At 44.1% G+C, this 23,238-nt stretch overlaps 1 protein-coding gene across 2 annotated transcripts; it reads right to left on the reverse strand.

Annotated features, from left to right (window-relative positions):
* Positions 1-3,740: 3,740 nt before the first annotated feature.
* On the reverse strand, positions 3,741-20,290 carry LOC107381051 (metalloreductase STEAP3). Of its 2 annotated transcripts, none has more exons than XM_015952537.3 (6): positions 20,228-20,290; positions 19,177-19,416; positions 18,623-18,889; positions 18,027-18,554; positions 13,238-13,402; positions 3,741-5,751 (listed from the first exon to the last, which is right to left on the reverse strand). In XM_015952537.3, the coding sequence occupies exons 2-6, from the start codon at positions 19,399-19,401 to the stop codon at positions 5,464-5,466; spliced, it is 1,473 nt and encodes a 490-aa protein (XP_015808023.1). In that variant the 5' UTR covers positions 19,402-19,416; positions 20,228-20,290; the 3' UTR covers positions 3,741-5,463. The 2 variants fall into 2 exon arrangements, with proteins under 2 accessions (XP_015808023.1, XP_015808024.1); XM_015952538.3 differs by lacking the exon at positions 20,228-20,290 and adding an exon at positions 19,972-20,211.
* Between the last annotated feature and the right edge of the window lie 2,948 nt (positions 20,291-23,238).

The following is a 23,238-nucleotide window of genomic DNA, read 5'->3' on the forward strand; positions in this document are numbered from 1 at the left end:
CTCTGACACAGAACTAGTCTGCATGAGATATGGTCTCAAGGTCTCATGCATTTGCTATAAACTGCTTTCTTTCCAGCTCAAGAGAAGAATGAAGAAAAGGACTCTCTCTTTTTAATAAATCAAAGAACTTTATTTTAATAAAGCTAATCAAACAAAGTGTTAGTCAATAAAAAGATGTGACCAATCTGTGAAATCAAAATATGGATTACTTTATTATAATCCTATAGAATATAATAAGTAATATGACTTTAAATGTTTCCACTAGGACTGATCTCACGTAGCAGTAAGACATGACACATTGCTTTCACTGATCCAATCAGAATCTGCCAGATCTGACGGAGGCGTGGTTTTGGTGGTGTTTGGTAAATCTGTCATCTTTTCATCCGACCATAAACCAAAACATCCGAAGTATAAAACTATGCCCACGTCAGCTCTAACGCCAGTTCAAAGCGTTCTAGAGAAGTTGTCGGAGTGGCCAATCCGTAACTTTCCTCTTCAGCCAAAAAAACCAACGACAAGCTGGATAAAATCTGTTGCTGTTCCACCTGCTGCAACGGTTCCTTTCAGAATAAAAGCTGAACCATCACGACCCAGGTTTGGGTCTCACTAGACGCCAACAAAATTGTCGTGACCCGAGAGTATCTCAAGACGGGTGGTCGGCTCCCGCGGCTGCTTCTGGCTCCGGCTCCACAAGGTCAAGCTGGACCTTTACACCTCCTGATCAAGACGGGGACTTCCTGAAGGGTACGTAGACCAACAAATGGCATCGAACGTGTTTATGAATCTCCTAACCAAAGCTTAACGCGAAGACATCACCTTCATTTTCCATCAGAACCAATCGTTTCTTCGGATTTGCTGGTTCTGAACAACATTCCACATCACACCGTTCTCCATCTCATCCACCTTAGTTACACCATACATTTAGTGTTAAAGTTAATCTAGTTTAATTTGTTTAGTAATAACTCTTTAAACTTTTAAACTTGACTCTCTCTCTTCTGTTGTCTCTGAGTGAATACAAAGCTGTAATCTAATCCCTGCAATAAAAAGTCCCAATCTGGTTTAAAATAACCTCACAGATCCGAAGGCTGATTTCATATTTCCTATGGAATCCTACGCCATATGGCTTATTAAATAACATGTAATTTAAATCATTAAATTTTAAAAATAAATGATTGCTAACTATTTCAACATGCAACCACACATTCTGCTCCTCTAAAAATGCTTGCCTTTATCAGATTTTGTGCAAAATGTAACAACAAAAGTCTTTTAAAACTGTGTTTTTCAAGTAAATTGTAGGTCACCACTTTCAGGTTTTACACCTGATGGGAACGTTTCTGGTTCCCCGTCCAGAGTCCAGGCCGGGCGTCTCTTCCTGCAGCCGAGGAGGTGCCTAATGTCCCGTAGGAAGCTCCGTGTCAGCAGGTGTGACGAGCTCACGCAGCGGAGATGCGGGGTTAACAGTGAGACACAATTCACGGCAAAAGTTTAGACATTGCAGCGATCTGTGACAGATTTCTGTGACGGTGGGTTAGTGGGTTTTTATTTATTAGGGAGGATCAGAAGGATGAATGTCCAACAGACAGTTCAGCTGTTTATCTGGAAGGCGGCAAAAGGATGCAGCCGGAGTCCGAGGCAGGGGCGGCGTTAGGCCCGGCTACTTGGGCTGAAGCCCCGGATGTTTCATAGAAAGCCCCGGATCTAAATCGCGGAAGTAACATGCAGTACCAAAGTCCAACAGAGAGGGAGCAGCTGGCAGTAGTTTGTATACAGCCTGCCTGAGCCTCCACCACTGAAGAAGAAGTCCTTCAGCAGTCGACTTCTTCTATAGTCTCTGCCTGAAAGGCACAAGTGAAGACGGACATAAGGACGTTTTTTAGACCAAAAGTACCGCGACAGAACCCCAGCTTTGATGAGACTGGTGTTGACTCAGGTTTGTGAGTCTTATTTGAAAATATTTGTTGTGCTGCTGGTTTGCCTAAAGTTAGCTTACTATCAGGTAAAGTTGTTGGAGAAAGAAAGGGAATATTTACCATCATCTCACACTAAACACTAACAGGAACAATACTCTGCCCTGAATATGCTTAATATGTAGCTTCAGATTAAAAATTATGTGGTACAAGTCATATATATGATGTTGACTAGTGCGTGTCACGTGTGTGTGTGTGTGTGTGTGTGTGTGAGCATGCGCGTGTGTTAAGCCCCGGATGTTCTTCAGTCCTTAATCCGCCCCTGGCCCGAGGCCAAAGCGAGGGTTTTTAAAATGATGCGTCCTCTTTGAAGATGATGAGCTGGTTCATGATGCTGACGCTAAAAAGAAGTGCTAACGACAACACTTTATTTGATCTTTTCAGATGTGTTTGGGTTAGCGGTCTGCTGACGTATGCTTTCAGGAGGTGTGCTCATGACGTTGCGTGTCCTGCAGGAGCGAGACGTCATGCGGTCTGCCACCTTTCTGGAGTTCTCACAGCATGACATGAACAATCCTGTGCGACAGCCAAAAATCACAGTGTGATCCGGGCACAGACTCGACTGCGTACAACAAGCAAAACTATGACATCCAAAGTACTGCAGAGCTCTGTTCATGAAGGTCAGGGGTCATAAATGAACAACGGGACAGAGATGGGAGACAAAAATGGCATGATGGCAGATTTTTAAAGCTAAACTTCAGTCAAACATGGTGGTGGTAGTGTAATGGTCTGGGGTTGTGTTAGGGCGCGGGCCACTTGCGGTTACTGATGGAGCCACGTATTCTCTCTGGCAGAATGTTTGACCTTAAAGAGTAACTAAACCCCAAAATAACATGTTTTTGCTAATTAACTGTGTAATCGGTTCTTTACAAATGCAATCTTTCTGTTTCTGTGCATATTTTTGACATGTTTGTATAAACTTGATTACATCTAGAATCTAGGTCTAAAAACGCCTCAGTGCTGCCCCCTGTGGCAGAACAGCGGCTACTGCATTTTCAACTTGTGATTGGCCGGGGCTGGGACAATTTCACGTCATCGGTACAGTCTCCTCCCACTCCCCCTCCCTCCCAGGATGGAAATTCTCCACACTTGGCCATGCCACTCTGTGCCTCCTGGCAACGCCCACTTTTATGGCATTTTTCATGCTGTGCAGAACTCTGGAACATCCTCCAATCTGAGTGAATTCTAATGTAACATGGGACATTCACTTATCAGTGATGAGAGAAACTCCACTAGCACTTAATGCATTTCATGGTTTCACGTTCAAAACTGCTGTTCAGTTAAATAGGTACATGATGTGGTTATGTTACCTTTTATTATTCTCGTTGCACTCACGAAAAACAAAGTGGCTTTCATCCTCTGAAAGTATAAGTAAAACACATTTTGGGCTGTTTTTGTCCTAAAAGAACATGAAAACTACTCCCATTCTTACATTTGTAATTCACTTTTTTGTTTTTACAGAGAAATAAACTTTTCTTCTTTTTTAATGACCTGCACCTATTTTACTCCATTAGGTTGAGATATAAATGTAAATTGTACAGCTGTAAAAAATAATATATGATTTTTAAATTATTTTGTCAACATTTTTACTCACGTTGCCTGAAGCTTTATCCTGTTGTTACACTAAAACACCAGCAGATGGCAGCATTCACTAATTTAGTGAGTTCATTTAAACTGGGATTAACGGGTCATTAGTGAGATTAAACAGGAGCATGAACAGATTAGCCTCTACTTCATTTAGAGATTATATATCGAATTCAGCAGAAACCAAACTGTTGTAAAAATGTTCTTTATTTCGACACTTTCCAAAGAAAATCTTTACATCTGTTGATGCTCACCCTTCCACTGAAATGCATTTTCATTCAGAACACACGTCTAACAAGTAGCTGAAAACAGTTTCTGGCAACGAAACAATCGAGATGATTTAACAGCCCACTAAGAAAAAAGTTAAACCAAAACATTCACGAGGAACATGATTCCAGCCAAACATCAGCAGATCTGATACCTAAATAAACACAAAAGGGACGGTTTATAAATTATTAGTGAGCGTTTGTGATTAGCGGCGGCCGTTCTAACCAAACCTTGACTTTTAATCCTACCTGGTTTAATATAAATGTTAAATCTATGTTAACATTGTATTATAACCCTTCACATTCTATTTAGCGGTTCTTCCCGTTTTTTTATCTTCCATAATTGGAACTAAATAGATGGTCTGGCCACATTTAGGCAATGAGACAAATCACAGCTTATTAGAATATCTACAACAACTTATAAATAGTTCTAGTATGATAAGTCACTTCTTTTAAAACTAGTTTACATTTTTAGTGTCAAGAAGTGGTGAAACTGGCACCTGCTGGTCCAAACTGGTAACTGCAGCATGGATTAAATAAAGACAGTGATTCAAACATCAACTGTTTTTTAGACTATTGCTCTTTTAAACAGATATTAGTAAACATAAATATATATTAACTTAGTTGTTTAGAATAAACAACTTCAAAAGGACAAATAATTAAGTGAAAAGGTAACAGAAGAAGCTGCGATGGACTGGCTCTCTGTCCAGGGTGTACCCCGCCTAATTGCCCGTTGACTGCTGGAGATAGGCACCAGACCCTGCGACCATACATTGACTAAGCGGGTTCAGAAGATGGATGGATGGATGGTAACAGAAGAAGAGTGTTTCTAGAAACGCACCCAAAGAAAAGTTGAATGGAATCCTTTCTTCATTCCTTTGAAAGCACCATTACCAAGCAGCCATACAAATAAACCAATCAGATGTTTGTCCTTATCCATGAAGTGCTAAAACCATGCTAGAAGGAACAGATCGACAACTTCCAGAAATATTGTATGGGTTTCTTTGGATTAGCCTGTACAACAAACCTAGAAACATTGGCACTGACTCGAAATCTGGACCAACACATTTATTGTCATTTGCACATAAAAGTGTTTTTCATTGGTGTAAAGGGCAAGGGGTTGTTTTTCTTCTTTTTTGTAGCTTCAACACATTTTAATTTAGGCTGACAAGATCTTTGGGACAAGTAGCTTCCTTTGGCCGTTGCATTGACGGTGGTACTGGTAGTATAAGTGCTTCCCCGTAACAAGAGTTTGGTATTTAAGGGGGTTGGGGGCAAGTTCTTCAACTCACTGATACTGAAGTCTGAAGAAAATAAAAGTTTCATCAAGTGCTCTTTAAGGAAAGGCTTTGATCGTTCACAATAGTGCATCAGAAAGTCAAACAATGTCACAAAAACCTGCAGCAAATAGTTTCTACGATTGCAAGACGGGATCTTGGAGTGTAACGGTTACATGAGCAGAACTAAAGCTGGTTTAGTGCTGGATTCGAGAAACTATGAACTACACACAAGTCTGAAACGACGTCTAATAGTTGAACATCTGAGGACTCGCCTTCTAATAAGCAGAATATAAATATTTGATTGTCTCTGTGCTGATATTTAAATCGTGTCTGGGGTTTGGTGCACACTACCAACACCAGAGCTTCTTACACGTTACTGATGTCCTCCATCCCGTTACGGTACTCCTCCCCCGGCAGCATGAAGCGGATCTGTCGGCAGCTCTCCCAGCCGCGCCGGATCCGTCTGAGCCGCCCAGCCACACAAGGCAGGAAGAGCGCCAGGCGGCCCAGTAGGACCACGATGGGAAGCACCAGGACCAGGATGAAGTTGGGAGGCATGTAGAAGTGATACTGGGACGCATCGAAGGCACGGTTCCACCCGTAGATGAGTGTGTGGGCGGTTGCCATGGACAGGGCACAGTAACCAAGAGAAGACTGTAGAACATCAGAGAAAAAGGCTTTAGAAAGCAGTAACACCAGACTGCCCTCTAAATGTCTGACGCATTAATAAAAACAGGAGAGAAGAGTCAGCAAACATTGGCGGGCGGTGTTGGAGGCCACAGCAGACCCTTAGGAGACACACTGACCCACCAGTCCTGACCTGAAGAAACCCTGATGGGGTTTCCCGGAGTGAGTCACATGACTGCAGGGGCCACAGATCACCACATGAGGCCGACGGCGACGTGAAACATTCCTACTTCACTGGAATGACTACGCCTCGGCACGGCACTTGAAGGACTCTTAGATCACCAGGCAGATTAATTAGAAGTTTTAAGAGTTCCCTGGTGGTATAAAAAAACTGACGATCCCACAGTAATGCTTTAACAGTCTGGTTCTCTGAAGCAGTCGAAAAGCAAAACTTGGTCTGATCTGCTTCTCTGGGGGACCTAAACGACAGATCTCCATCATCCAGCCGATGGCCTTATCCACACGCCTTCCTTCCTTCAGGCACAAGCCTGAGCAGCCGGCCAGAGTAACACGTTTTATTGCTCATGTCTCAAACATGCTGATTAATGCAGGGTAGCTGCAGATTTAAGGGAGCCAAATTCAAGACTTTTTAAGACCTTTTTTAAGGCCACTTTGACCAAATTTAAGCTATTTTAAAAATTAAATTTAAGCGATAATTTCCAGCTATTGCCTGGAGCCGGTGCTAACCACGTCGCGAACGTGGGATTAGCCATCCAGTTACCATTAAACTTGCCCTTCCCCATGGCGCAAGCTCCCACTAGCTTAACCAGCTAATGTGCTCATCTAAAAAAATAGCCCCCTTTCACAACCAACCGACTGCGTACGGTTCCGCTTACGCCAACATCGTACACAAAAAATGCTGAACACTAACTAGAGATTCACGAAATTTTTATAGAAATAAAAGAATCTTGTTTATTGGGTCTTTGGTCATTTAAGACCTTTGGAAACTGGATTTAAGGATTATTTGTCCTTTTAAAGGACTTTTAAGGCCTTAAATTAGGAAAAGCTAATTTAAGACTTTTTAAGACTTTTTAAGGACCCGCGGATACCCTGTAATGGCAACGATAAAGAATCTATAACATTATTCAGTTTGTTGTTAAATGAAAATGTTCCGGTGTTCTGACAAAACGTCCTACGTTGGCAAAACGTCCTACCCGTAGGATAATTTTAGGGTGTTTTACATGACGCAAACCCTAACCCTAACCCAAAAAATCAAGTATCAACGTCAATAAAAAGAACTAATACTTACTACTTACCTATTTTCCTGCAAATATGACAACGGAGTAGCATTCCCTTTTTGTGTTGTGCGCATGCGCACACATGCTCAGGAACAACGGGTAGGACGGTTTACGGGGTAGGAGAAATTCCAAGAACACCGGTTTACCATCTGACTGGAGCTCACTACGGTCTTTTTTAGGTTATTGATCATCAGCTTCTAATGTTCGAAGTTCAATAAAAAGAAAAAATGGACCACACCATCAGCAAAAATGCTGAGACGAGATCTTCCAGCCACCAGATGAAAAATCCTCCACGTTTGAAGAACCAGGTGACGAAAGGCAGGTCTGATGGGTCAAACTACTCTCAGGAACGAGTCCGACTTACTGTCGACTACACGGACCAGAGTGTTCTGACAATAATGATAAATCTATGAGCCACATGAGAGTAATCCGCTGTGTACTGGATGTAACTACCTCGTCTAATTAGCATATCATGACACCTACTGCCATATTCTTGGATTGTGTACAGATCAACTCGCACTACTTATCAAACTCTAGGGGCCACCCAGTTATGACAAGCCCATACACCGGAGCTTTTTATCAACTGTAATGTAGAACCACCCAAAACCACGTAGAGTAGAGCTGGGCCGAGTTGAGTTGGTGTTAACGAAAAAGGGACTAAAAGCAGTTCAGAAAACCCTTTATCAAGAGGAAAACAGTCTCCAACCTGTGAGGTTACTAGATGTAAAGCCACCTAGGGGCAAGGCTGGACGCTGTTGTACGCAGTCCGGACGCTTTTCTCACAAAAGCACCACTCGAACACTGAACGCTGACAGTTCCCATTCTCACTTTGAATTACCGTAACTCTGAAAAGGTTTGTGTCGTCAGTCAGGAGCACTGCAAATAAAAAAAATCCCCCAAAATGCAGCTTTGATGATCACATGATGGCATTGTTTGAAAATGCAATCAGAAAACGATCGATCACTCAGCCCTAGGCTAGACTGACGGCCCCCCTAAACTGCGTGGTAGATCAGACGGCAGACCAAAGCAGAAACATTGGCGGTCCCCACCCTGGATGAGATGACTGCCTTTTGACCCTCGATGCAAATGTTCTTGTTATAATGAAGCTCCAATTAATTAATTATGTATCAAATTGGTGAGGATTTGATGGCTGAACCCTTCGAAAGCTAGCAAAACTTTCTTGCACTTATGGAAATTTAAATGGTGCCTGACTTTCGGTCATTTTCTTACAATCATTTGTCTCCAAGTTGCTGGAACATTCCTAGACCATGTAGATGCTGGATTAAACAGTAGGAGAACCAATAAGGTGCTAAAGAAACATTACTGTTCCCATGGGTAATTTGGTCCAAATGTGGATAGAAGGCATTGAACCTAAGGCCCAATCTCAATACTCACGCTGCGCCCTGCGGACTTCAGCTAAGTGCACTTGGAGAAAGTGCGCTGTGAGGCTTCGAGTGCGTAGTACACAAAGTGTGCAAGTAATTGCAGAATTGAGACGGGGAGCATTGCGTGATCGATCACGGGGAGCATGCCGGAATGCTAGACACCGTTATACTTTTTTCAAAAATCTTTATGAACAACTTTTAAACAAACAGTGATTTGAAATAAATGTACATTTATTGCTGCTTTGTCTAAAAGTTTTAGAGCATCAACTAATCACACTAAAATGTACTAATTTAATTAGAAAATACATATTTTCAGAAAAGGAACTTGAGCCTTTTCTCCTGCAGCAATGGCTTGTGGGTAATACTCTTTCCCGAGGCGCACATTGCTGCGGACTTGGGTGAAGTGCAGATTAAGGGTGCAATGGGGGGCGTGGTCAACTGCCACACTTGAGAATCGGGACACCCTACGCACTCGCACCCCTGGCCAGGAACGCAAGTGCGAGTGTTGGGATTGGGTCTCAGAGGCTTTTTAATGTCTGGTAATAATGTGCATGCTGGGTAATCCCATCCAGTATGATCCAGTGCACCCAGATGAGTTTCCTCGGGTCACGTTCAGGCGTTCCGAGTCTACGGGGCAACTTCTGATGACATTTCAAATGCAAATGTGTCCTGGCTCAATGTGAACAAACACCACAGAAGGAAACTGAAGAGGTTTCTTTTTAATATTTACGATAAGTACCAGCACCAGTACCAGCACCAGCACCAATACCAGTACCAGCACCAGCACCAATACCAGCACCAGCACAAATACCAGTACCAGTAACAGCACCAGCCCCAGTACCAATACCAGCCCCAGTACCAATACCAGTACCAGCACCAATACCAGTACCAGCCCCAGTACCAATACCAGCCCCAGTACCAATACCAGTACCAGCACCAATACCAGAACCATTACCAGCCCCGGCACCAATACCAGTACCAGCACCAATACCAATGCCAGTACCAATACCAGTACCAACACCAATACCAATACCAATACTAGGGCTGCAACAAACGATTATTTGGATAATTGATTAATCAGATGGGGTCTCGACACGATTAATCGATTAATCGGATTACATGGGGAAATTTTTAAAAACTGCTAGGGAAACGTTATTTCTCTCCTTCCTTCACTTTATTTAACACAACATTATTAGAAAACAGTTCAATAACAGAAAAACAACATGCCATCACCTAAATTGTCTTATAAGGTGTATAGACAGAGACCCTAAGCTACATCTATCTGTGACCTAAAATGCTTGGTCCAAGTTAAACAGCTTAAGGGCAATTCTCATCTGTTTTGTTTGATCTCATCTGTTGACATTTATTTTAAATGTAATTAAACATAGGCTGTGAATTAATCAAAATTGATCACTATTTCCAAAAATGACTGAAAAAATACCAAATAAAACAAAAGTAAATGAATGCCATCCTCCTTGCGATGATACCCTGGGCAACTGCCATAAAGTCACATCAAGAAATGCTGCTGATCATTCCAATGATCCCAAATAGACTCACATTAGGCCACATGAAAGCAACTGAACCCAAAAATATATTAACCAGTAAATAACTGCACTCTCACACAACACGCCTGCAGCAACAGTTAGGACTCCTCCCTCCCTTTGAAAAGCGTTTTTGCTTCTGAGGACATTGTGGTTGTAAAACCACATGCTAGTAGTCTGGCCCCGGTGTGATCAACCAGTTTCTGCGGGAATGTGACGGCGGAACCAGGGCCAGATTAACACTTTGTTGTACCCTGGGCAACAATATTCAAGGGCTCCATCATCACGACCCAAGGATCACCATAATGTGGTCACATACAGAATATTTTACTGTAATATGCAGTAAATATACTCAATACTTGAATGCCTGACAACACGTAACCCGCCCAGAGTAACCTTTGACCCACCTCGTGTGGACTGACCAATGAGGAGAGGGTCTTAACTTGAGGCCCTCTCTTCATTGGTCAGTCTGCATGAGACTGACTCTCAACTGACATTCAGTCATAGGCAGCGAAGCGTCTCTGTGCAGTGCAAAAGCCCGGGTGGACAGTTTGTTTAATGTAGGGTGACCATATTTCCATTTCCAAACAAGAGGACAGGGGATCTGTGCCTATGACGTCACTCTATGGCAACGCCACACAAACCATGTTGGGACCCATTTTTTGTAAGAACTAAATTAATATCAGATTCTGCCAATTAAAGGGCTCTAAAACAATTCATATGTAAATATTTTGCATATTTAATGCAAAATCTAATTTTTCTGCTTTAGTGCTGCAACAAGGTTTTATTAATAATAAATTATTATACCTTTTGTTTTACTACAGCATCGGTAAGCTTCCTGTGCACAGATTATTAAGGATGCTTGTTTCAGCTGTGAGATTAGACGATAGGATCAATGAAAAAATAAGTTGTCACACACTCCATGGAAACTTTCAGAGAATCCACAAATAGTGGCTTTCAAATGGTTTTGTTACTTTTTGCAAGTTTAAAAAAGAAGCAGATGAGACAGCATGTCTGATAATTTAGTTTTTCATCTGATAATATTAGAACATGCCAGTAATGGGGGGGGGGGGGGCATTTTGCCTTGGCCCCCAAAATGTCTTGAAACGGCCCTGGGTGTGTGACTGAGTTTTGAAGGTGATCTGAATTGTATCAGATGTATAAATATTACATGTGTATAACTTATTGTTTTTTACTGGTAAAAACGTGTCGTGGAGATAAATCTACCTACATTTTACTTTTCAACACTTTGTTTTGTTTTCTTGTTTTTATTGAACTATTTTCCTGTCCTGTCTGTCTCTCATCTTCCTGCATCTCCTCTTAATTCTCCAGAAAATCTGTTGCCTGGATTCTTACCTTTTCACCTCATCAGTTACTTTTGAGCAGGTCAAAGGGATCTCCTGACCGAAAAGCGCAGAGCGCGTTTTCGATGCAGCGTGAGGTGACATCACCACAGCACAGGTGATGAGCTCCGCAGTAGCGAGCTTCAGGCACAAATAAGACAGAAAATAGAGAACATGTGCGGACATGAACGATCGTGTGCTAATTATAGTTTTTTGGTTGCGCCACTTTGAGAATGGACCGTGCGCTGGAAGCAGCTGCCTGGATCGCTGTGCAACAATGCGGAACCGGTTCGCAGCAGCGCAAGTCTGCCGGCTCTCCCTCGCGCTGATCTGCCGGTACCGGCTCTCCCTCACGCTGATCTGCGGCTCTCCCTCGCGCTGATCTGCCGGTACCGGCTCTCCCTCACGCTGATCTGCGGCTCTCCCTCGCGCTGATCTGACTTGCTCTGGTCTGTGCGCAACGGCGGGCGGGAAGGGGGGGCGCTTTTGGAAGAGTTGTGCGACACAACGAATCGATGACGCAATTCGTTGCCAACGCTTTTAGTAATCGATTTTCATCGAATTTATCGATTCGTTGTTGCAGCCCTAACCAATACCAGTACCAGTACCAATACCAGCCCCAGTACCAATACCAGTACCAGTACCAATACCAGCCCCAGTACCAATACCAGCACCAGTACCAATACCAGTACCAGTACCAATACCAGCCCCAGCCCCAGCACCAATACCAGAACCAATACCAGCACCAGTACTAGCACCAATACCAATACCAATACCAGTACCAGCACCAATACCAGTACCAGTACCAGCACCAATACCAATACCAATACCAGTACCAGCACCAATACCAGTACCAGTACCAGCACCAGTACCAGCACCAATACCAACAGCTCCAGTACCAGCACCAATACCAGCACCAGCACCCGTATCAGCAACAGTACCAGTGTAAACTGGTACTGCATGGGCTGCATGGTGGCGCAGTGGTTAGCACTGTTGCCTCGCAGCACGAAGGTTGCAGGTTCGAAACTCGGCTGCAGCCTTTCTGCGTGGAGTTGCGTGTTCTCCCCATGCATGCGTGGGTTTCCTCCGGGTACTCCGGTTTCCCCCACAGATCACAACTTGCACTATAGGTTATAAATTGTAAGTCCCTTTGGATAAAAGCGTCTGCCAAATAAATAAACATAAACATAAACAAACATACCATTCTTTCAGAGGAGAGGTGGAAGTGATTTTACGTGTTTAACTTGTTATGAAGGAGTTTCGTGTTTTCATTCAGAACGTGTAGGTCAAATGATAGAGGCTTGAAAACAAAGACACACACACACACACACACACACACACACACACACACACACACACACACACACACACACACACACACACACACACACACACACACACACACACACACACACACACACACACACACACACACACACACACACACACACACACACACTCCTGCAGCTCTGGCCACCAAGTGTAGATGAACCAAGCAGAAACTTGCCTCTCCTCGCCCCGGCTGTCGGCACATGACTAATCTGACGGCCGATGGATTACTGTGAGATGAAAGTGGAAAAAAGCAGCTAAATCAGACTGAAAGTCCTGCAGGACCCGCGGCAGCGGTGGGAGGGAGGGGTAAAAGAAGAGGAGGAAGTACGTGTGCACTGAGTCACGGCGCTTTGGAGGCTTTGTCACAGCACGAGTTTAGCCGTGAATCTGGGGCAGCAATGTGTGTGACTGCAAGAGACGTCTCTGAGAGGACATCAGCGGGACACCTGTCTGCCTCCTTCACTCCTGTCCTGCTTTGCCCCATAAGCATAACGTGTGTGTGTGTGTGTGTGTGTGTGTGTGTGTGTGTGTGTGTGTGTGTGTGTGTGTGTGTGTGTGTGTGTGTGTGTGTGTGTGTGTGTGTGTGTAGATAGAGGATGGGGTGGGGGGCTTACCTGTATGAAGCTAAACTCCCTCCAGTTGATGGAGTTGGCCACTGAAGGCAGAGAGGTGACAGCCAGCAGGGAGAGCAGCCCAAGGGCCATGATTCCCACAGACAGGTACAGCTCCATCCTCCACACCTCCTCATCCACCCACGAGTCCTCCACCCCCATCTTCACCTACACACACACACACACACACACACACACACACACACCAAAAAGTAAACCAACACGTGTCTTTCTAGAGTCAATGCAGAGTTTTAGAAATCTAACGTAGGGAGCTGAGGTAAGGCGGGGGACTTGGGCTGCATTTCACGGCGTGACCCGATCCTTCGACGCTTCACACAGACTCTAGTCTGGGCCTGGTTGACCATCAATCAGGCATCGGCACATCCCTCTATCCTCCTGCTTCCCAAATGAGGTCCTGCAGGTTGGATTTCAATAAATCTTCATTTATCAACCCTTGAAAACACCTGAAATGTTTATTACCGGCCTGGACCAATCAGAGTAGCAGCAAAAGACGATGCTCTGCAGGTCGGTCTAGCCACGCTCCACTGTAGCCTCAGCACGTCTACCATTGACATTTGAAATTTATTAGAAGGATAACCTTGAGATGCGTCATCTCATCATCAAGGGCGTCTCGTTCTGTTCTTCCTGCTTGGTAATCTTTTAGGTATTTACAGACATGGCTGAAAAGGGGTTAATTTAAAAGTGGCAAAACATTTGTCGATTAATCTGTCCTTTGATTATCTGTTCTGTCAAATAATTGCTCAATAACTTAGTTGGTTGCCTAATTACATGAACGTTTTGTTTGGTCAAGCCAATCATCAGCTAGACGACTGCTTTGCTGAATAAGACACCGGTGTTTAAAAAAAGCCGGCTGATTAAGTAGTCGTTGAATTATTTGGATGGGTCTTCGTTCAATAATTTGATCAACTGGATGATTGCTAATCCACTTGGCAGATAATTCGGTGGACTAATTAGTTGCAACTAATATTCCTTTGGTAAAAGTTTCAGTTGAAGTTATTCGATTGTTCTGTGGAGAGTTGGACAAATATTTAGACCATAAATTAGGCTGTTAATAACTTTCTGTCTGCACATAAAACTGATGGACAAGTCATTGGTCATACGACCAGCTGTGCTACCACATCCAGTTTAAAAGTGTACTTCTTGTTTTTAAGTCACTCTTTCTTTATGCGCCTCTGTACTTGACTCAGCTGGTTCAGCCCTACGTACCTGGTCGAACTCTTCGGGCAGCAGACCACCGCCTCTTACAGGTCCCAAGTGTTCGGGTGAGGACACGAGGAGAACGAGCGTTCTGAATCTGTGCGCCTCGTCTCTGGAACCAACTCCCTCTAGCAGTGAGAATGGCCCTCTCTCTCTCGGATTTTTAAATCACGCCTGAAAGCTGATTTTTATTCCTTGGCTTTTACCGTATTTTCCGGACTATAAGTTGCATTTTTTTTTCATAGTCTGGCTGGCCCTGCAACTTATACTCCGGAGCGACTTATGTACTAAATTATGTATACCGCCCTGCTGCGGACCGGCTCCGGACCAGGTTTCAGCTCCTCTGCCCGGCCATCCTCTGCTAGAGACCGTGGCGTGCTGCTGCGGGCCAGGCGGCTCCGACCCAGAAATAAGCTCCCCTGTCCCGCCGGGAGGGTTTCAAACACCGCCATCCTCTGCTGGAGACCGTGGTGTGCTGCTGCCGCCTGATTGTTTATTCGGTTATTGTTACCGGTACTTGTCTTGCAATGTGAAATGCTTGGTCAACGACCTGGCACCTCCCTATCTCTCTGACTGCTCACTCCATATGTACCCACGCGCACGTTGAGGTCGGCTGACCTTTTGCTGCTGTGTACGCCGCGGATGCGATACAAATCGCGGGGTGAACGAGCATTTGTGCATGCTGCTCCAAAGCTGTGGAACTCGTTGCCCATTGGAGTTTGGCAGGCTCCACCACTGGCGGTTCTTAAATCTCGTTTAAAGACCCACTTTTACGATTTGGCTTTTAGACAGTGACACGTTTTAGTGTTTTATTGTTTTAATGTGTTCTTAGTATTCATCAAGTTTTATCTGCTTTTGACTGGTATTTTTATCGTCTGTTGTAGTTCCTTAGAATGGTCGCGTTTTGTTTTAGCCTGTGCAGCACTTTGGGCAGCTCCCATGCTACGTTTTAAACGTGCTATATAAATAAACTATGCTATGGTATGGTCTCAGATTTTGTAAGAAAAATAATAAAATTTCCCCCCAAAATGTGACTTATATGTTTGTTTCTTCTTCCTTATACATTTTATGCCAGGTGCGACTTATAGTCCGGAAAATATGGTATTTCAGCCTAGTTAGCATTGTACTATGTCTCTGTTTTATTTTTATTGTTGATTTTATAGTAGTTACTGTACTACTTTTATTACTTTCTTCCCGTGTGGTGACCTTTAAGCTCTTTTACTGTGTAGCACATTGGCTGGCCTCGGCCGTGTAGAAATGTGCTTTATACATAAAATGGAATGGAATGGTTGACGTTTCAGTCCATATGGTTGATCAGTTGGACTGTCACTTTATCCATTGGACAATTACTGCTTTGAATCATTTGGTTACCCATTTATGTGCCTTTACCACTGCAGGCTACTCATCATGGTTCTACTAGGCTCTGTTCTACACGGTTTAGATAGTTTTCCATAACATGGAGAAACAGATCTAGTAAGTGGACTCAGCTCAGCAAGGCAGCCCTCAGAATTTGGAAATTAGAGTCAGGTGGTCTGTCTGAGTTTTCAAGCTCAACCCGACTCAACAATGGAGGACATGGTAATGATGCTGAGCATTCTGCTCAGTAATTGGCTTTTTGCCAGACCTTGGCAAGGCAGAGCACTCTGAAGAAGTACAGCCAATCAGTGAACAAAGACCTTCTGACATCACATGTTTGGCCCAACGCGGTGCGATAATGGCCGTGGAACACTGGATCAGCTCTTAGAGGGATCCAGGAGTGTGTGTGGGAGTTTGCCCAACCAATCTAGATGCGTTTTGTGGATTTGGAGAAGGCATTCGATCGCGTTCCCCGGGGGGCCCTGTGGGGTTTACTCCGGGACTATGGGGTACCAGGCTCTTTCATACAGGCTGTTATGGTCCTTACACATTAGCATCGGCACGGTCGGGGTTCAGTCATGTTGGATGGCGTGAGTTCGGTCTCGAACGGGCGGTGTAGTGTTCACATATAAATCCAAGTGATTTCTCAGGAATGCGGAAATCCCCGAGCCTGTGGGCGGAGTTTAATACGCGTGGGAAAGTCCGCTCCATAAGGTAAACAAAAGGCGGACATGAGTCGCCTCAGCACCAAAAACGCTAATCTGACGTGTGTGTGAAACCAAATTCGGGTGCTGTTCGATACCTTTTGGGGCCGTGCCGACGCTAATGTGTAAGCGCCATTAGGTCCCTGTCCGGTGTCAGAGCTTGGTCCGCATTGCCGGCAGAAAGTCAGACTCATTACCAGTGAGAGTTGGACTCCGCCAAGGCTTCCCTTTGTCACAGATTCTGTTCATAACTTTTATGGACAGGATTGCTAGGCCCAGCCAAGGTGTTGTGGGGATTCGTTACGGTGGCCTAAGAATCAGATCTCCTGCTTTGGCTGGAGCGGTTCGCAGCCGAGTGTGAAGCAGCTAGGATGCACTTTTAAATGTTTTTTGTTTTACACTGCAACTGATTAAAGGGACATCATGGAAGTTTGACAACCAAAGCATGTATAGAAATAATAAATGTCTTCTTCATACATTCTCCTGCAACGCCCTGGTCCTGTAGAATGAGCCCTGGCATTTTTACTGTGATTGCCTGTTTTTCTGTAAAATCACAGAAAAAGAGAGATGCTCGGGTCGAGCCGGCTGCTTCATGCGTGTTCACGCTCAGGCATCGCCCGTAGCGTTTGCTATCAGTAGCTTTAGCAGCAGAGAGTGAGGCAGTGCCACTTTGTCGCTGTTCCTAACGCCTAGTGACAAAGCTAGCTACATTTCTGAGGACCCTTAGCTACTTTCTGTAGAACTTTCTTCTAGATATTTCCTGCATATTAGCAACAAAATAGCCATTTTCGCTCCAAACCGTTCTTTAGATTGACGTTGTTTCAGCTGTCATCAAGGATATAAAAGTTACAGACACGGTGAATGTTACTAGAGTGTAGTTCACCTTGTAAGACGTCTGACTCTCATGCAGAAGACCTGGGTTCAATTCTGGATGTGAACATAGTTCATTAGAGTTTCTTTTTTACATTAATAATATATTTTTTTACAGTAAGATGCCCAAATTTTTATTTGAGACTCACCGAACGGCATTGAATTCACAGATAAAAAGATGTGGGTTTAACTTTCATTTTGGAACAATTTTTCAAGCAAGGGAAGGGAATGATCTGAGCATGCAGGAGGACTGACCCATCATGAACCTTTGTCGGCTGTGCTGAAGAGAAAGGTACAGAACCAAATTATTTTATTAATTGGCTGCATGTTCTCCTGTCCTCTGGGCCACACACACACACACACACACACACACACACACACACACACACACACACACACACGGGACTGTCTCAGCTGTAATTTTCGTCAAGGAGTGTGCACGTACAGCATGCGCACCCCGTGCACGAGCCTACTATTGAAGCTGCCGTTACGCTTTTGGCCTGAGGGGGCAATCACGAGCATAAAAATTCAAAAGTCCGTAAAGTCCCTTTAAACATTTTAAAAAAGCCAAACAGAAAGTTAATTCTTTGAGACAGAATTTAAATAGCAAGGCCCACCAAATGTAAAAGCATCTCTTGTCTAACCTGTTTATAAGCCATGTTGATCAGTTTGAAGCGAGCAGACTTCCTTAGTGGGAGGCACAAGCTGTAAATGGCGTGAAGAACCGCACAAAGGAAGCTGCAGAGCCCAAACTGCTTCCTCGTGGTCAGCCAGCAGTCCAGCCAGTTGGGGAAGCGCTTGTACTTCGTGCCTGAGCACAGTTGGCGGAAGGCAGCACACAAACCGGGCAGGTAAACTAACGACAACATCACCAAGGCCACCGACGGAAGGGTGAGGTTCACAGTGTCAATGGGCATTTTGTAGAAAGCATTCTTCCTGGATGTGATGTACGGGTGTAAGACGTCCTGCGTGAAGTTGTAGATGTAGAAAAATGCAAACAGGGACAAGGTGCAGAGGATGGGGATGCGCCAGGAGGGAAACAGATAAAGAGGGAGGTTTTCAATCTCCAGAGAAGAAGAAAGGAGACCCATATCAACAGGGATAAAACCCATTCGGCAACAGACTTGTTTCACCGAGTCCTTGGCCTTCTGACTGTTGCCACACAGGAAAACCTGCAGGAAGAAGAAATGTTGTCAAAGATGCTCAAGAATCTAATTTTTATCTACCTGTTGTTTGGTACCTGTCTGTTTCCATCTCGAGGGCCCATTTGGAGCGTCCAGGCTGAGATGGTGTTAAACCCTTTGACTACAACGCTCTCCGGGAAATAGTCCGCCAGTAGTTCAGCATTGGACGGCCCATCTCTGTTGAGTCGCAAACCATTACTAACATCCACTAAAGTTTTACCAGCCAGTGTTGCTTTCAGCGACACCAGCGTGGAATGGTGCTCCGGATAGACCGCAACAAAAACCAGATCCGCCTGGCTGGCTGCCTCCATCTGGGTTGTCACCTAGAAGACGGGAAGTTGGACTTGGTCACTTTGAAATCAAATCGTTTTATTCAAGCTTCCTTTATAGTGTGACACTTTTTCACCATTTGACACTATTTAAACAAAACTCTAAAAAAAACCTTCTCTTACAGAAGCTGATTTTTACTTTGAAGTACAATCACGTGTAAATATTATGGATCAGAACAACAGTTATTATCACTGATGGGGAAAAGTCAAAAGAATATGTAATTATCTCCAGAAGGATGAAAACATAAACACCAATTACAACGTAATGAAGTGTGAATCACCTCAGCCTCCTCTGGGAACAAAGCCACAAATCGCTTGGGGGTCCGACTCCCCACCACCACCTGGTAGCCGGCGGCCATCAGCCGCTTGGCCAGAGAGCGGGAGAAATCACCCGTACCCAGGATTCCTATCACCGGATTTCTTGGATCAGACATGGAGGCTTCCAGGCAGCTGCCTCTTCCTTCAGATCCTCCTGGGATTAAAGGCCTCGCCATCAGATCAGGCATGGCGTTCTTACAAAGCTGTGGACAACAAACGGGATCATCATGTAATAACACAGACAAATATTCAACCGCTTGTCTGGGAGCCACTTCCCATTCCATCTGATAGTCTAAAAATAAAAGCAAATGCTAAATGCAGATTTGCCAGTGGGCTTCAGTCAGACATCTGTCTGTTTTTGGAACAAAGACATTCCCATCATCTCAGTGTCTCAGCTGGCATGTCCTACATCTGTCACAGCCACTGCCATCAAATATTAGCAAACATGAATTTAATCCTAAACCAGAGTATAGTTGCAGTGCTTTCAGGTTCAGCACATGCCAAATTACTTAAAATAACTCTAATCTAATCGACTATTCGCTCATGTTCATCAACACAACGTTATTTTTGTACAATAACAAAACACACACACACACACATATATATATATATATATATATATATATATATATATATATATATATATATATATATATATATATATATATATATATATGTAATTGCTTTTAAAATTATGCCGAATTAAACAGAAACCGTTATAGATTCATAAATCAGTTAAGGTACTTCAAAATACTCACCTATGTCAGCAAAAAGTGCTATAATCTTAAAATGCTACAAAATTAAACAGACATTCGGTTCAAAGCAAAACAAAAACAGTGCAAAGCCTGTTTTCTGTCCTTGACTCGACTCGCAGAAACTTCAACGCCAAAGAAAGTTACTTTTCCTCGCCTACAGCACGAGTTGGACAAATAAAGAGTAATAGTTTGATGCAATAAAGTCTTAGATGACATAAAATAGCGCCCGTTAGTAGTTAAAAGTGACATTTCTACTTACACGCGAGACCGCTTTCAGCACACTGCACTCGGCTCTTCCTGATAACGTCACGAAGCAGGTGAAGCCACGCCTCCGCCTGTGTTGGAAAGATAAAACAGCGCGTGACACCCAGCACCAGGGCAAAAAAAAAAAAAATACAATTTTTATGGAAACATTCACAAAATAAAAATACTAGCAAACTGAAGCAAGATATGAATGAAAGTATATAAAAGTATTCGAAGAAAAGAATTGTTGAGTGAAATATTTTATGAGGTGTTTTGAAACTTGGGAGTATTTCAGAGGACAAACCACAAATTAAGTATCAGACAGCAGCCATTTCTTTAGAGACCAAACACAACATTCCTGATTGTTTATCTATCTTCCTGCTAGGAGTTAGACTCAGCCAGCCAGGGCTGCTGTGGTCCATAACAGACAGACTGTCAAGGCCATATGGGGTGTTGAGTTTGGTCCTTTGCTTCTATTATGATCTTCAGCTCTGTGGTGTACAGCGATCCTAAAATGTGTGCATGATTCTATCCATTTGTGTTCAGATTTAAGCTCCCAATTTCACAAGAATCCCCCAAAACTATTTTCCTAGGTTTCTGCAGAGCTTAATGAGCTGCTAAACAGGTGATTCAAGTGTGTTGGATTAGGGAAACAACTAAAACATGCTGGATCTACAGCTACAGACCATGTATTTATTTATTTAGACTTAATTATTATAACAGCTTGTGACATAAATCTTAAATGGAAACGTTTAGGCATTTCTACTAGAATGTTTCACCTTTTTTGTAATATGTCATCTGTAATTTGAATTGCTTTTATTTTCTGATTTATTCACTTTATTTGACTTTGTACTGTACAGTGTTCAGCGCCTTGGGCTTCCTGACAGGGCTGCGGAAGGCGCTTTATAAATAAAGCTTTGATTGATTGATTGATTTTGGTGTCTTGTTCAAGAGTTAGGGAAGGCGGAAGTTGACTGGGCAGCAAGTACAGTGATGATTTAGCAGTGGTGGCCATCTTGAATTGGATAACTCCAACAGTTGTTGTAGATGTATGTCACATCCCAGCGATTACACCTTGGGAGCTTTGTTATTGTTTGTTTCCTCACAGTTGGATTGCTGACTGGTACCAAAAGGCAGGGCACTTGACCCAAGTCTTGGCCTCATTGCACTGGATTCCTGTTTATTTCAGGCTCCATTTTAAATTTTTACTTTTTGTTTTTAAATCCTTGCAGGGTATGGCTCCCTCCTACATCACTGAGCTGCTGATTCACCATGTTCCAACTGGAACCGCGTGTTCTTGTTCCCAGGCCCTGTTAACTGTTTCATCATCTTGTCTTAAGGCCCGTGGTGACAGGGCTATAGAAATAAACTTTGACCTTTACTCAGGACCTATTAAAAGTCATCCAGTGGTTCATGAAAGTTATTTAACAAGTTTATTCAAAAAATTCTTTATTTTAGTTTCTCAAAGGTCAACTTTATTCATATTTTTAATACTTTTGAAGTGGTCTTTAGTAGGAATTATGCGTTGTAAGTTCTTCCCTGGGGGGGGGGAGCTCAAATGCACCTGGTTAAGTCAGACGGAGGACAAAATAGTTTCAGACGGCAGGATCTGGAGTGTTTCTCAAAGCTAAGGAACCTCACCTTGGTGTCTTGGTCCCACCCCGGTTTCCTGAGAGATATGTCATCAGGAATCGCTAAGGCATGTACCAATATTTATTTTCTACCAAGGCGTCTGTTCTTCATTTGTTAGCCGTTTCGCTAGCTGAGCAAGGATACACGGGAGTTGTCTTGTAGCCTAGCCTTGGTCAAACATTACCCAGTAATTTTTCAAAAGGATGGCGAATCAGAAGCCGGCAGCTACTTCGGGGACAAATTTCTATTTTAAATGTAAGTCAACCAATTGTAGCTATCAGGCTGATATCTGAAATGTTTCTTTATATCCAAAACAGTTAGCTATGGTTGGTTAGTTGCTTAGTTGCAGCTTCAGTGGCTAGCGGGTAGTAACTCGCTTACATTTAATATAACATTTAATATAACATTTACTCCTCCTTGAACCGTCACCTTATCGTGGTGGAGGAGTTTGAGTGCCCTAATGATCCTGGGAGCTATGTTGTCTGGGGCACTTAGTGCCCCTGGTAGGGTCTCCCATGACAAATTGGTCTTAGGTGAAGGGTGAGACAAAGAACGGTTCGAAGGATCTTTCATGGCGGTTAAAACGAAGAGTCGGAGTACCCGGCCCGGAGGGTTACCGGGGTCCCACCCTGGAGCCAGGCCTGGGGTTGGGGCCCGTGTGCGAGCGCCTGGTGGCCGGGCTTTCGCCCATGGGGCCCGGCCGGGCCCAGCCCGAACCGGATACATGGGCTCGTCCAACTGTGGACCCACCACCCGCAGGAGGAACATGAAGGGTCCGGTGCAATGCGAATCGGGTGGCAGACCAAGGCGGGAGCCTTGGCGGTCCAATCCCCGGACAAGAAAACTAGTTTTTGGGACATGGAACGTCACCTCGCTGGCGGGGAAGGAGCCGGAGCTTGTGGCAGAGGTTGAGCGGTACCGGCTAGATATAGTCGGACTCACCTCGACACATTGCATTGGCTCTGGAACCCGAGACCTGGAGAGGGGTTGGACACTCTACTTTGCTGGAGTTGCTCCGGGTGAGAGGCGGAGGGCTGGGGTTGGCTTTTTGTTAGCCCCGAGACTCTCTGCCTGTGTGTTGGGGTTTACCCCGGGGGACAAGAGGGTAGCTTCCTTGCGCCTTCGGGTCGGGGAACGGGTCCTGACTGTTGTTTGTGCTTATGGGCCAAATATCAGTTCAGAGTACCCACCCTTTTTGGAGTCCCTGGGACGAGTGCTAGATAGTGCTCCATCAGGGGACTCCATTGTCCTGCTGGGGGACTTCAATGCTCACGTGGGCAATGACAGCTTGACCTGGAGGGGTGTGATTGGGAGGAACGGCCCACCTAATCTGAACTCGAGCAGTGTTTTGTTATTGGACTTCTGTGCAAGCCGCAGTTTGGCCATAACGAACAC

Source organism: Nothobranchius furzeri, chromosome 14 (assembly GCF_043380555.1).
Source record: "Nothobranchius furzeri strain GRZ-AD chromosome 14, NfurGRZ-RIMD1, whole genome shotgun sequence".
NCBI classification, from domain to species: Eukaryota; Metazoa; Chordata; class Actinopteri; order Cyprinodontiformes; family Nothobranchiidae; genus Nothobranchius; species Nothobranchius furzeri.